The sequence below is a fragment of the Ursus americanus genome, chromosome 3 (genome assembly GCF_024610735.1).
Source record: "Ursus americanus isolate L20-20 chromosome 3, mUrsAme1.1.p, whole genome shotgun sequence".
NCBI lineage: Eukaryota > Metazoa > Chordata > Mammalia > Carnivora > Ursidae > Ursus > Ursus americanus.
The window spans coordinates 73,020,769-73,036,589 of record NC_142129.1 but is presented as its reverse complement, the minus strand read 5'-3'; the positions used below and the strand labels follow the sequence as shown (position 1 = coordinate 73,036,589).

General features: G+C 35.5%; 1 protein-coding gene across 13 annotated transcripts in view; it reads left to right on the top strand.

Annotated features, from left to right (window-relative positions):
- The window catches only part of ADAM22 (ADAM metallopeptidase domain 22), a 214,977-nt gene that overhangs the window by 137,963 nt on the left and 61,193 nt on the right, over positions 1-15,821 (top strand). For all 13 annotated transcript variants that reach the window (XM_087861104.1, XM_087861105.1, XM_087861106.1 and 10 more), the window contains exons 7-13: positions 1,097-1,166; positions 5,555-5,625; positions 9,737-9,811; positions 11,439-11,510; positions 12,336-12,502; positions 13,955-14,039; positions 15,055-15,145. In XM_087861104.1, the coding sequence (XP_087717230.1) occupies positions 1,097-1,166; positions 5,555-5,625; positions 9,737-9,811; positions 11,439-11,510; positions 12,336-12,502; positions 13,955-14,039; positions 15,055-15,145 (631 nt within the window). The remainder of the gene's footprint in view (positions 1-1,096; positions 1,167-5,554; positions 5,626-9,736; positions 9,812-11,438; positions 11,511-12,335; positions 12,503-13,954; positions 14,040-15,054; positions 15,146-15,821) is intronic.

Sequence of the window (15,821 nt, the reverse complement as noted above, 5' to 3'; positions counted from 1 at the left end):
TCCACAAATTAAAAAAGCATTGAGTTTATATTGTAGACTGCAGAGAAACATAATACACTTCCATTCTTGCTCTGTGCACATAGATATTCTTCCTTGTATTCAACATTGTTCAAACACTTAGGCAAGTAATTTCTAAAAATACACACTGTTTTGCCACCCACAAAGGGAAGCTATTTGTTTTTTGTTTTGTTCTTGTTTTTTTAATGATTTTATTTATTTTTTCGAGAGAAAGAGAGTGAGTGAGCATGAACCAGGGTGGGGCGGGGGAGGGGGGCAGAGGGAGAAGCAGGCTCCCTGCTGAGCAAGGAGCCCCATGTAGGGCTCAATCCCAGGACCCCGGGATCATGACCTGAGCCAAAGGCAGACGCTTAACTGACTGAGCCACCCAGGTGCCCAAGGGAAGCTATTTGTATTGTATTATATTTTCTGAATGCCTGTTGTTGGCTTTTGTATCACTTTGCCTGGACAGGTGATGTTTTTTACAGCAATATCATGAAACTTGACTGTTTATGACATTCTATTTTTTTTTTAATTGAAAGGAGCCAGAAATAATTATTTGAATGTTCATTAATTTTCTAAGATGAAAAATGGATTTTTGTCTTTTGGTTTGTCACATAACTTGTATGACATTTGAATTTTGGAGCAAGGTCCATTTCGGCATCTGCTTGTACCGTCATTTTACTTCCCGAAATGAGAAGAGTGTGAGCTCTGCCGTCTTTGCCTTGGCAAGACTATCTGGCTCTAAAAATGGGGCAAGGACCTATGGAAAGGAACAGTTATAAAAAGCATTAGCCCATTTTCCCAGATGTGTTACTTCTCCTTGGGGGAATAGGTTCATTCATTTATTTTCCATTACTACATGCTGTGGCTTCTCTCTCTGCAGAGGCATTTTGTTTCTAATAGGAGATCTCTCCCATGCTGGGTTACTCCAGGAGCAGGGGAGGGTTGTACGGAGGCCCATTGCCTTTCCAAATCCAGGGGAGTGCATAGTCAAGCTATGGTTCTTGTAGGAGTCTCAGCTTTTTCAGCTCTCATTGCCTGAGACTGGAGATAACTGGTTGCACGTACTTAATCTCTGTTGTTTGTGTTCTTTTAGGAGGATTTCCATTTTCATTCGGTTTACAAGTCCAGACTTTCTGAATTTCCCTTGGATGATCTTCCATCCGGTATGATATTCATATTATGACTTTAGAAAAAAAGTCAACTTTAATAATTCATTTGAATGCTTTAGCGCTAATCTATATGTGTAATACCCTTAGCTCATGACTGCTCATAACAATTTTAGAGAGAAAGTGGCATCAAGTCAAGGACATCAAGAGGGGGAATAAAATGCAAACTGACTTCACCTTTGTAGCGGATGAGGTTGGAAAGAGGTTGAGCACACTGAAGGAAGACTTTTTAAAATTAGAGAAAATCAGAGTAAGGTATTTCTGAATGGAGAAGTAATATTAGAGCAAAAATTGGTCTGCATAGACAAAATATAGAAAACTTCCCTTTCAGTGAGATACTGATTCTGTAAACGTAGGGATGAACTTGTAATCATTTTCCTATTTGTTGTTTTCCTCATCTCTTTTTGCCTCAGCATTTTAAGACAGAATGATTAGAGGTTAATGCTCTTTATTATTATTATTTTTTTAAAGATTTATTTATTTATTTTAGAGGGTGGGGGGCAGAAGGGGAAGGAGAGAGAGAATCTCAAGCAGAGCCTGGAGCCTGACTCGGGGCTCGATCCCACAACCCTGAGATTTTGACCTGAGCTGACACCAAGAGTCAGACACTTAACTGACTGCGCCACCCAGACGCCCCTAATGCTTTTTATTATTATGTCCTTTTTTTGTGAAATTAGCCTTTGCTTCTCATGTGTGTTTGTTCACAGGCCCATTTATTTATAGATGCTGGTTTGAGCTGCTTCCAAGTCTTCACATGACAAGTAGGGCAGGGTACTTATGTTTTGCTCATTAGTGGAGCAGTGATTATATGGAGTGCATTTGTCTTTGACTCTACAGGACTCATTGGTTTTCTCCCTCTGAAGGTAGAACACACTCAGAATATCTGGTGTGGTGATGCTTCCTTTCCTACTTATTAGTAAGCCCTGACCATGGCTATAGTACATTCTAATTTTTAATCTCATTTTTATTTTCGCTATAGCTCTGTGAGGTTGATATAATTTTTCACATTTTATAGATGAAGAAATAAGCTCAGCTAGCTTGTCTTTTCCAGGGTCCAACAGCTAGTCAGGGACTGAGCAGGGGTTTGGATTGGGCCACTGTGAGAACGTGCTGGGAGAGAGGCACAGGGGAAATGGAAGAATTATCCGCTGAGAGCATATCCTTATTAACTACTGCTTGGGAAAACCACTTATACGTTCACATTGTTGGGGTGCCTGGCTGGCTCAATTGGAAGAGCATGTGACTTTTGATCTCGGGGTCATGAGTTCAAGCCCCACATTGGCTGTAGAGATTACATAAATAAAAACTGAAAAAAAAAAGTTTACATTGTTTCCTCGTTGGAAAATGAAATGAGTGTTTGCTAATGTCCCTTCTCTGAAATAGATTTGTAACTCCTTGATCTTCTGTAGTTCTTCTCCTGCAAAAGGATTAGGGGATCCTCTTTTATAGAACTCAGTCTTATCTGCAAATAAGCATACAGATGCTCTTACTTTACACAGATACTTTAGACTGTTTCTTTAGTTACCTTATGAAACTTTTTACAATCCCTATGATGGGAAGAAAATAAATCATGAGTAGCTGCCTGAGAATAAAGCTACAATCTAATAGGTCTTACTGGAAGCAATAAACATTAATTAATAAAGTAATAAATAAAGATCCCCCTAAGGTCTTTACTGTGATCCAGTTGTACAAATTTTTTTTTTAAGAACGAAATGTTTTCCATCATAGTGGATTCTTTTTCTTTTTTTAAGTTTTTATTTTTAAGTAACTTCTACACCCAATATGAGGCTTGCACCTACAACCCTAAGTTCAAGAGTTGCATGGTCTACCTACTGAGCCAGCCAGGCACCCCTAATCATACAATTTTTTTTAAAACACTTTGTTCAGGGTTTCTTTTCAACAGAAACTTTAAGATGACTTGGCAGTTTTGCTGTCATTAAAAATGACTTTGAACATCTCCTTCCAAAACTCAGGTCTGTCTTATTTAGTTTCTGGTTTTCTTTTCTTGTCAGAAGTTGGCACTGTCAATTTTAAGAGTGTCATTTGTCTTTCTAGATGCTTGGATTTATTCTGATAAATTAGAAAAAAAATCTTGCAAAATAAGCTCAAGAGTAAGCTTATTTATTTTAGATTTAATAAAGTTTTCCTGGGTCTTGGGTTATCAATACCTTTGTCTTGCTATGCATTATGTATTTCCCAGAGATAGAATATGATTAGGTGTTCCCCAAACTTGTTTAACCGTGGAACCTTTTGTTTTATATGACACATCTCTTAGGACTAGTGTCCCCAAGAAAACATTTGAGAAAGGTTTATTTATTTCCTACGGACCCCTTAGCACAGTCTGTTTTTAAAATTGCTACAATGAAATATATAAATCTTGTATACCACTAGATGAGTGTTGGCACATGTGCCCTCCCTTGGTAAGATCTGGCACATTCCCATCATCCCAGTACCTTCCTTTGTGCTTCTTCCCAGTCAGTACCACCCACTTCTGCAATCTTTTTTTTTTTTCCATAGATTACGTTAGCCTGTTTCAGATGTTCATGCAAATGAAATCACACATTGTGTTCAGCTTCTTCTGCTTAGCGAATGCCTGTGAGATTCATGTTGCTAGAGGTTAGCAACAGTTCATTCTTTTTAATTAGAGTATGCTTTGCTGCTTACGGTTACCACCGTCTTTTATCCATTCTGTTGATGGACGTTTGGGTTGTTTCCAGTTTTTGGCTATTACGAATAAAAGACCTCTAAACATTCTTATAAAAATATTTTTTGTGGACCCATGTTTACATGTCTTCTGTCAAATACCTGGCAGTGGAATTACTAGGTCTCAAGGTAGGTGTGTGTTTATGCAGCAGTATTCTCCAACTGCAGCGTGCATCAGAGAATCACAGGCTGCTGGCTCCATGTCTAGAGGGTTTTTTCAAGCCACTTAATTGAGATTTGATGGACATTAGAGAAAAGCTGTAGGTAATTAATGTATACAGCTTGATGAGTTTGCAGATACACATCCATGAAGTCATCACCATAATCTGTGCTGTAAGCGTACCCGTTAACTCCAAAAGTTTTTTTCCACCGTCTTTGTTATTGTTATTTTAGTAGTAATAGTAGTAATAGTGAAAAGAATACAACATAAGATCTACACTGTTAGCAAAATTTATGTATACAATATAGTATTATTAATTCTGGCCGCTTTGCTGAACAGTAAATCTTTAGGACTTATGCATCTTGTACAACTGAAACTTTGTGCCCTTTCACTAATACCTCCCTGTTTCCCCCTTTGCTCAGCTCCTGGCAACTATCATTCCATTTCCTGCTCCTAGGAGTTTGACTATTTCAGATTCCTCATATACGTGGTATCCTGTAGTATTTGTCCTTTTGTCTGGCTTATTTCACTTAATATAACATTCTCCAGGTTCATCCGTGTTGGCACAAATGGAAAGATTTCTTTTTTTTTAAGGTCAAATAAGACTTTATGGCATATGTATACCACATTTTCTTAATCCATTCATCCGCTGATGAACATTGAGGTTGTTTCTATATCGTGGCTATTGTGAATCACGCTGCGACGAACATGGGAGTACACGTATCTCTTTGAGATCCTGATTTCAGTTCCTTTGTAAACCCAGAAGTAAGATTGCAGGATCATATGGTAGTTCTATTTTAATTTTTTGAGAGGAACCTCCATACTGTTTTCCATAGTGGCTGTACCAGTGTCTAGAGTTTTTGGTTCAGCACATCTTGAATGGGTTATGAGAGTTTGCATTTCCCAAAAGTCCCCAGGTAGTGTTGATGCCATTAGTTTTTGGATTGCACTCTGAGAACTACTGTTGTATGAGAAATGGCTGAACCTTTTCCTAAAGCGGTTTATACCATTTGACACTCTCATCAGCACTGTCTGAGAGATCTAACTGTTGCACATCGTCACCAGCGTTTGGTGTGTCATTCTTTAATGAAGGTCAGTCGTGGAAGGCCAGGTTGGCTATTCAGAAGATTCTTGATAAAGAAGGCAATGGTATTTATAGGAAAAATATGAGAATAATTTGGAGAGAATTTAGAATGGGAGTAGTGTTTGAGATTTTTTTAATTGTATTAATTCATGATGTATTTTATTTAGTTTTCATATGAACACAATTATTTTGATTAATGTTCTATATTATCTTTAGGTGTAACATACATTATAAAATTTATAACCGTATAGTTATAATTACATAATTTATAAGTTATGATTTATATTAATTATTAATAGCTATAATAATCGCTAATAGTTAATAACTGAATCGAATATAATTCTACGATTTATACGAGGAGGGGATAGTAAAACTTTGCCCTGTGTGAAAGACACCTGGCAAATGCACTAAATTAATTTATTTTTTATTTCCTTTTAGAATTTCAACAAGTACACATCACTCCACCAAAATTTATTTTGAAACCAAGACCAAAAAGAAGTAAACGGCAGGTATGTATTAACAGGTATATTCTGTGATGTTTTAAAAACTCTTGGCAGCTGCCAGTTGTTTAGACTACATTAAGTCTCTGTGAGAGGGTTAAGTCCTAGTTCAGGCATCTGTCAGGGTGTGGTGAACAGTAAGGTGACAGATATGTAGGAGAAGTGGAGGGAGGCCGTGTTGTTTCATAGACTCAAAAAGGACTCACGATCGTGTTGATCGTATGGTTGTTCATCAGACAGATGGAGTGTGGCCCCAGCTATGGCATCTCCGGTTCTTCCTATCATAGGCTTCTTTTCTTGCCTGGGTTGTATCACGTCATGGAATCTACTTGTAAAGATACCCCCTTCAGAGGGAATCCATCAGGTTTTAAAGCCACAAAATGCTATTGTCACACTTGAGCTACGTTGGAGTCTGGGATATAAACTCAGGATGTCAGCTTTATGAATGTTCCGTGGATCCTGGACTTAGCAAAAATAATAAGTCCTTGTATCATGCTTTACACCACATGAAGTAGGTACTGTGAAACCCCTTTCACAGGAAAAAAACAAAAATGATGTCTTCGAAATGTGTGGAAATGACCAGAAGTGTAGAGCTGGGAAATGATTGAGGTGGAGTAAGGACTCCAGTCATCAGAATACCATCTGGTTTTTCTCATTGTGGAGTCTAAAACATAAGTGCAGAATCAGATGTGTAAATATAGAGAACAAACTGGTGATTGCCAGAGGGAAGGGAATGGAGGGATGGGCAACATGGGTGAAGGAGAGTGGGAGACACAGGCTTCCAGGCAGGGAATGAGTAAGTCGTGGAGGTAAAGGGCACAGCACAGGGAACAGTGATATTGAAATAGTGTTGTCTGGTAACAGATGGCAGCTACCCTTGCAGTGAGCATAATGTATGGAGAAATTGAATCACTAGGTTGTACACCTGACACTAATGTAACCTGGTGTGTCCAGTATACTCAGAAAAGAAAGAACAGAACTCTGGTTATTACAATTAAGATATAATGTATTATGGATGGTGTTTGGCATAAAAAACACAGGATGAGAGAAATAGATCTCTAGTTAAGATTTCTAGTAAGAAACCAGTTATCTTCTGTTTGAAATATGTTTAGTAAGTATGAAATAAAATAAGTTCATAGGCACATTTCTAATGTGAGTAATAATTGCTTTTTTTTTTTTTTAATTGAGGCAGAGATACCTGTGTGCCTGGCTGTGTTCTAAGTATTTTAATTGTATTAACACATTTAATCCTCATAACAATCTTATGAGGAAGGTATTATTATTATCCCCATTTTACTGCTAAGGACATTGAAGCGTTAAGAAGCTTAAGAACCGTGCCCAGGATAATAGTGAGTTACCCAGTGGTGGAGTTCAGATTCTGACCTAGAAAGTCTGGTCTCACAGAAGTGCTTAAACCATATGTGCTTTATATACTGCCTCTCAGAAGGGTTTGGGTTCCATGAATTGCTACCACAAGCTTTATATATTTTGTGACTATGCATATATATTGAGGCCCAGTTAAATAAATGAAGATTGCCAACAAGATTTAACTTGAAATAGTGCTTATTTTCATGAATTATGAAATCGGAGAATAATTAAAAATAAAAATAAAATTAATATTCTTTAATTTTTTCTCAAATTTTTATTTTTTTAAATTTAAGTTCAATTAATTGACATAATGTATTATTGGTTTCAGAGGTAGAGGTCATTGATTTATCAGTCTTATATAATACCCAGTGCTCATTACATCATGTTCCCTCCTTAATGTCCGTCACCCAGTTACCCCAACCCCCCCACCTCCCTCTCCTCCAGCAACCCTCAGTTTGTTTCCTATGATTAAGAGGCTCTTATGGTTTGTCTCCCTCTCTGATTTAGTCTTGTTTAATTTTTTCCTTTCTTCCCCTATGCTCCTCTGTTTTGTTTCTTAAATTCCATGAATGAGTGAGATTGTATGATAATTGTCTTTCTCTGATTGACTTGTTTCACTTAGCATAATACCCTCTAGTTCCATTCACATCATTGCAAATGGCAAGATTTCATTTTTTTTGATGGCTGAGTAAGAATAATTTACTTTTGACACATTCCTTGAAGTTCTTCACAAACATCTGTGACATCCAGTCATTTGAAGGCAAACACTAGATTCTTTTTCTGACACAGCCGTGGGTCCACAGAGGTGAGGTGCTACAAAACTGTGTGACCAATATGGCAGACCAATATGACATTAAGAAAATGTTGAGTCTTCTTAGAAGGTCTGCTGTGTGAACTGGTAAAATTCAGGTCTCTTCCTCAATTACAAAGCAGATACTATCATCCTCCGTCATCATTTTTAAAAAGACTCATGTCACTGGATGAAGTTTATATTACTTCTTGGTTTCCAAACTGAGATTTATAGTCTATTATTCCCTGTCAACTTGGTGTAATAAGGGATTCAAATTAAAAAAAAAAAGTCTTAAAGTTTGGGAATGCAATTAGCACTGAATCAGAATCCATGCGTTGGCGATTTTTTAGTTTATTTTAGATTCAGCTTTCAAAGCAAAGGTTCATATATTGATTTAGGTTTGATTGCATACCTTCATCACAAAAATGGCCATTGGGCAAATGAATATAACGATTTACTGAGAAAGTGTATATCAAAGCATGGCATAATGGAAAAAGTCAATTTTACAGATCTTATTAAGGACTGTGTTGTAGAGAAACTGCAGGAAACCGAGGCATATGGCTGCCTTAGTATCTCCTGCCAGGAGCATCCACTGATCATGATTTTGAAGGTGGAGAAAATTCGTTGTTGAACAGGTAGATATAACGTAGCTGTAATAAATAACCCAGAACTGCCTGGAAGCTCTCAAAGCTATCTGAACAAAGCTCTTATATCATTTGGGGGATCCCTTGAGCTGTACCACAGGAAGAAAGGGCATTCTCAATCCCAGATTTGGAGATTATAGAATAAAAGTGTCCATCGGACACCCCCCCCCCGTATCCTCTCAGAGATCCTCAGAAGCTTAAATTAACCCAGAAAGAATGCACGTCATGTGTTACAATCTCCAAGATGTACTGGTAAATGGAAATAGCCTGATGCAAAAGCTAGTGAAGTAAATGAAAGTACTAAATATATGTTTTATTTGGTTTTACATGCATAAATATTTCCAGAAGAAACCAGTAACTGTGCTATACCCATTGTGAGGGGGAAAGGTTAGCAACTAGGTAGATGGGGAACAGAAGTGAAAGAACGACTTTGATCCTAAAACTTTTCATAGTTCTTTAATCTTTGAATCATATGAATTTATTACCTGTTCAAACACTGAGTAAAATTGACAAAAATGAAAAAAAATCTGAAGGAACAAAAGCAGAAATGTTTATTTCTCTCATATGTTTTAGTTTTTTAAAATTAAAAACACTTTTTCAGCCTTATTGAAGTATAATTGACAAAATTGTAAGGTACTTGAAGTATACAACGGGATGATTTTATATATATATATATATATATATATATATATATATATATATATATAGTGAAAGGAACCCCTCCCATTGGGTTAATTAATATATCAATCACCTCACATATTTACTTTTTTTTTCTTAGTGAAAACGTTTAAGTTCTGTCAGCAAATTTCAGTTATATAATACAGTGTTATCAATGTTGGTATCTATCAAATGAATGACTGGATCAAGAAAATGTGTGTGAGTGTGTATGTATATATGTGTGTGTATGTACATATGTGTGTGTGTGTGTATATGTATATATATATGTCACAAATTATATATATACATATATATATGTATATATATATATGTGTGTGTGTGTATATATATATATATATACACACACACACACACACATATATATATAATATAGATGAACCTGGAAGACATTATACTAAATGAAATAAGCCAGACAAAAAAGATAAATACTGCAAGGTATCACTTATATGTGGAACAACAACAACAACAATAAAGTCCAACTCACAACACAGTAGTAAAGTGGTTGCCAGGGGCTGAAATCAGAAGTGTTTGGAGAAAGGGTACAATATAATATACAACATAATGTGTAATACATTTTTTAGTTTTCCACAGCCAAGTTCAGAGGGCTTATTTAGGTGCTATTTCCTTTACCATATTGCAGCTTCGTCGACATCCTCGTAACGTAGAGGAGGAGACCAAATATATTGAGCTGATGATTGTCAACGATCATCTCATGGTAGGATTTGCTGAATTTTTTGTTGTTTGAATTTGTCTGTGCTGAGGGGTAAAACTGGTGGGTACAGAAATATGTTTAGAAGAAACAAAAAACCCAGAAAATTGTAACTTGAAAAAGATTATTTTTGTAGCCAAATGTATTGTTAGCCAGTAACAACTTCTAAATTGGAAACATTGTTAGGTGGAAATAACTAGGAGTATTTTGTGAGAGTCCAGAAATATTTCTTTGACTTATAATTAGTCAGCCCTTTGGATTTGCTTAATGAATATTTGCATATTGAAGAAATCAGTGAGGCACCAGCAATGTGACACTTTAGTTTGCAGTGTACCATTTTATCCTAATAAAAGAAAAGCATTTTTTCAATTTCTGGCTAGCTATGTAGCAAACCATATGGAAATGCTCATATAGGCAAGCAGCGAAAATTTTTGGATTGGAGTCTCGCAAACCTTCCTTCTTGCTGAGTCATTTATTTTGACACAGAGTGTGTATATTCTACTCACGGGCATGTTGCAGGCAGTAGCTTACATTTACAGCCCAGCAGTGAGTTATAATGCTAATGGCGCTATGTAACCACAGTTTTAAACTAAACATGTTCAGTGAGGCACATTGCTGAATTTTACTTAATTTCAGGGATAAGTGTATTTTAATTTACTTTGAATGATTTGAGGGAAAATGTGTCATTTGTTTGCATATGATTAAACAAATAGTGATCATCTGTTATTGTTGCTAGTAATAATAACAACAACAATAATAATAATAATAGCCAGATTGAGTTCTTCTTCTTTGTTCAGGCTAGAATTAAGTTTTATCTTCCTAACCTCATTGAACTCAGTGAATGTTACTGTTTCCTGAGATTTTTACATGATCAAAATAAGTTGTAAGAACATATATTTTGACTTTTTAGGATAGCACACATTCAGATGTCTATAGAGATCTGTAGGCAGGTAGCACAAATGAAGTAAGCCAGATGTGAAACAATAGGGAGAGGTGAGGCCTGTGGCAAAAGAAAAGATTCATGGCTTTTCTAATGGGAGTCATTGCCTCTCAGTACTTGCTAGTTATCACCATGCAGGGATTCTAATTTTAAGGAGAGCCAGAAATCAGGTTTTACATGATATTTTGTGATTTTTAAAACACTTTTGAGGCCAAACAAAAGGTATATGTCATCCACATCTAGCCTTCAAGCTACCTCTTTGTGACTCTTATCGTAGGGTGTTCTTCTCCTTACTGATTAAGTCTTGTAGAACTTGTAAGTTTTTATACTCATAGCAGTTTTATGTACACTTTTTCTGGCTATCCACCCTACTTATATTTGTATGTCTTGCAATTCATAGACAGATTTTGTACATTTTCTTATTCTGAATAACAATCCTGTGTTAAAAATAAACTTGTGAAATGGATGGAATAGTATTTTTTACTTCATCTCACAGTTGAGTAAACTGAGGCCTCAAATTCTTAAGAGCCTTGCCTCAGACTACACAGCATGTAAAGAACTAGTTCTCAACACAATTTTTTTACAGAAAGCCATAGAGATATTTCAATTACACTATGTTTTCTCTGCTGAGGTGATTATTTGCTGATGACTCTAGAAGCCCTTCACTTTTGCTTTATTTTGTTTTGTTTTCAGTTTAAAAAACATCGGCTTTCAGTTGTACATACCAATACATATGCGAAATCTGTGGTGAACATGGCGGATTTAGTAAGTATCAACTCGATTCAACATTCCCATAGAGGAGTTTCGTCTCTTGATTGCTAACAGAATGGATGATATGGTTCTTACATTTTTGGTACTCTGAATTGAGCACCAGCCAAGGTGTCCCGTAAGTCCCTAGTAACCTGGCAGTGGACTTTATTGATTTTTATCTCTGGCTGGGAAGATGATAAAAGGAGGTGGTCAGAGTTACCCATGGATTTATGCTTGAAATTTCTCCTTATATTTTTCACATTGAAAAATAAAAAATTGAATCTTAGTCCTTAACAAAGATATTCATGGTGTACTTCCAACATTGGAGAAACAGTAGAGGCGGTTGTGCTCTTTTCAGGAGTGCCTGGTTCTGTGGGAATGATGCACTAGTAATCCTACTGTATTTATTTTCTGAATCTTTTCTTGACAAGGCAATGTGGGTACCTCCTCTATGAGTTTAACTGGGGCCAGTCAGCTTACATAGAAATTGTATCTTAGGGGAGTCTTCATTGTTCCATTCTTCACTTGCGAAACCCAAGAATGCCATAAAAGAAACTCACAGAGATCCTTGAAAAAGGGTGCAAATATTTGTCAAAAATTGATCTTTTGTTTCTAGCTAGTGCTCTGTTCTTTGGGTATTAGTTGTAAAGTTTGACTCTCTATTACTCAAGGAAAATGCATGTGAATTAGAAAAATAATTATCTCCCATAAAGATAATGGAGTTTTTTACATTTAACTAAAACTCAAGAGTTTTCATTAAAGGAGCTTTGTAGTCCTGTTCATAAATCATTTGATTTTACCACACGTATAGCTGGTGTGTTCCTTTTCTTAATATACCAGATATATAAAGACCAACTGAAGACAAGGATAGTATTGGTTGCCATGGAAACCTGGGCGGCTGACAACAAGTTCGCCATATCTGAAAATCCATTGATCACCCTACGTGAGTTTATGAAATACAGGAGGGATTTTATCAAAGAGAAGAGTGATGCAGTTCACCTTTTTTCGTACGTAACTTATGATTCATTACTTTTCTCAGTTCCCCCTTGAATGCTCTATTACTTGTGACTGAGATGTATCCTTTCTCCTGTATAATGCAGTTAGGGTTTGACATGGCAGATACATCTGAAAGAAGTTTTAAAGTATAGATTGTTTGAAGTTGTCATGAAAGCGTAAGAGGTTTAGTTTTGAGTTATTTTTTTATGGCATATATATTTTTATTTAATTTTCAAGAGATTTAATCAGAGCATTTATTGAGTAAAAGTACTGTTAATACTCATAAAGAATATTCTTGAGAGATTAATCCTTTAAAGTTTCTATATTTTAAATGTTAATGTTACCTTTGCTTTGGTTCTAAGTTGAGACCTTAGTATTTCTGGAGTTTATTTTTATTTTTTTTTTCTAACTTTGAAGTGTTTTTTGGGGGTAAAATGTGTATTTGATATAACAGCAGACTATATATTATAGCATTTAAAAAACCTATCATGTAAAGTAAGATCTGTTGAAGGAAGATATAAGAGGAAGTAAAAAGAGATTTTTACGTAACTTTTACATTTTACACAATTTCAAATTTATAGAAAAGTTGCAGAAATACTACAAGGAAATATATACTCTTAACCCAGATTCAATAATTATTTATATTTTGCCCCATTATTCTGATTTTCTTTCCTCTTTCCTTCTTCCCTTTGTCCCTCCTTCCCTTCCTTTTTTCCTTTCATCCATTTATCAATTTTTTTTCCTGAGCCATTTGAGAGCAAGTTGGAGATACTCACTTACTGGGCCTTCAATACTAAATACATGTATATTCCCTAAAGATAAAGACATTCTCTTATATCACCATAGAAAATTATTAAAACTAGAAAATTTAACAGAGGCACAATACTTTGAAGTAATCCATCGTCTATATTCAAGTTTCTCCAATTATCTGAGTAATGTTTTTGATAGCTAATTCCCTATCCTCTCAGGACCCAATGCAGGGCCATGCGTCACATTGAATTGTCCTGTCTCTTTAGTCTCCTTGAATTTGGGAGATTTCCTCAGCCTTTTTTTGCTTATTTTGGTCTTAACATTTTTGAAGAGTGTAGGTCGGTTATTTTAAAGAATATTTCTCATTGTGGGTATGTCTGATGTTTTCCCATTAAGAGATTCAAGTTAGGCATTTTGGTCAGAAATACCACACAAGTGATTTTTGTATCTCTGTCGGTGGCTACCATGTTGGTGATTTTTTAAAAACAGGTATAGTTCTGTTGAAGGTATTATTGCTTATGTGGGGAAACATTCCCCAGAAACTCTTTCTTCAGTTATGTGTAAACAGTATTCACATTCCTTTCTTACCTCAGGAATATACAGTATAGGAATGTATTTGCATTGAGAAAGTAAGTGTGGTAAATTAATAATGAGAGGTGCAGTGATACTTGGAACTCTGAACAGTAAGCATTTCTCGTTTCCTTTTCTAAAAGGGGAAGTCAATTTGAGAGTAGCCGGAGCGGGGCAGCTTATATTGGTGGGATTTGCTCGTTGCTGAAAGGAGGAGGCGTGAATGAAGTAGGTGTGAACATCTGTACAATACAAAGTGGTATGATGGCTGAAAATGTTTTCCTAATATTTAAGAGATAATTTCTCATATTCCATATTCTCTAGATGTTAGGTTGTTTTATTCACAACCAATAGTTGCTTTAAATGATTGGAGGACAGAGAACAGGAAAATAATGGAAGATAATATTTGATAATTCTTTTCATGTTCTACTTAGAATAATCTCCGAATTTAGCTATTTAAAGATTATGTAGATAAAATCTTTACTTCTATTTTTATTGATAATAAGGTCCTATCTATTACTTTGGCTGATTTCCTGGAGAATCGAATAATTCCTGAAGCATTGGCTTACTACCTAACAACGCAATTGGAAATTTTCTTCCTTCTTCAAAATTCTGCAAATTTTTGGAGAAAAAAATAGACTGTGTTTCCCAAAGAGTTCCTTTTACCCCTAAGGCACTAAGTCTCATGGAAGTGATCTAAAGGAAAAATACTTGAATCTACATATTGAAAAAAATATCTTTAGGTCTCAGGTTTCTTTTGCCCACAGATCATTACCACTTCCTGTTGTTCATACCATTTATTTTCTAAAGCCACATTCTATTTAATTTGGGGAAATTTGGGGCATGCAAGTAGACACACAAAAATGAACAAGTTCCAAATAATTTACACATTTATTATTATCTAAAAGACTGACTTAAGTATATACAAGTATTAAGTTTTTCAGAAATGTCACTAGTGAAATTTGGATTCAGAATTAGATTTAAGTTTCTAAACCAGAAGGTGGTGATTCTCTGGCTTCTAGTCTTCCCTATGAGATTGAATCAAACATGGGTTTATTTCTTACAACTTTTTTTTCCCAAATGCTTCATCATTCAGCTTTAGCTACTGTATGTTTAACCTCTGCTAATTTAGATGCTTAGAAATTACTTGTTTCCAATTATATTGTGACATTTTTCTCTGGCCCATTTTAAATAAAAAATAATTCCCGTTTACATGTATTTTCTTTTTGCTCTTGTCTTTCAGTTTGGGAAAACTGATTTGATGGCAGTTACACTCGCCCAGTCATTAGCCCATAATATTGGTATTATCTCAGACAAAAGAAAGTTAGCAAGTGGTAAGTTCACCGCTGTGGTTTAGTTGTACTTAAAATAGATCTTCTATAAATATTTTGGAAAATGAGATTTTAAATTCAATTGCTTGATCAAAAGAGTTTGGGTGATAGTATAAGATAAACAGCTGGGGCAAACAGTATTTTCTTCAGAAATGATACAAGGTAATGTTTGTCCTGCAGGTGAAAATTTTTCCATGTGTAATAAACATTTAAAGCTATGTGATGATAAATTCCTTGTTGAATTTAACCTAAAAAAAGGACAAAATAAGCTCAGTTTGGTATTTTTAAATGGTCTAGTGGAGAATCCTAGGCATGTAGGTTCAAGGTGTACTGTTTTATTATGGTTTATTTAAAACATCTCTTAGTATGACCACAGAGGAGAATTTGCCTGCTAAAGGGCTCAGTAAAATACAGACCTGGTAAACTATGCTAGGACTAGCATCTAGGAAGAATATATTTTCCCAAGTAGATAAAGTTAATTCACCAGGAATAGTCAAACATCATGTATTTCGCTTAAGTTGATTAGAATCATATTTATCTTATTATTTTAATAACAAATATAAATGATTGTTTATATTAATAATAACTACTACCATGTATGACGAGCCCATTATAAGACAGATAACTGAATGCCAGTATAATCTACATCCAGATACTCATTTAATCCTCAAGATAATCC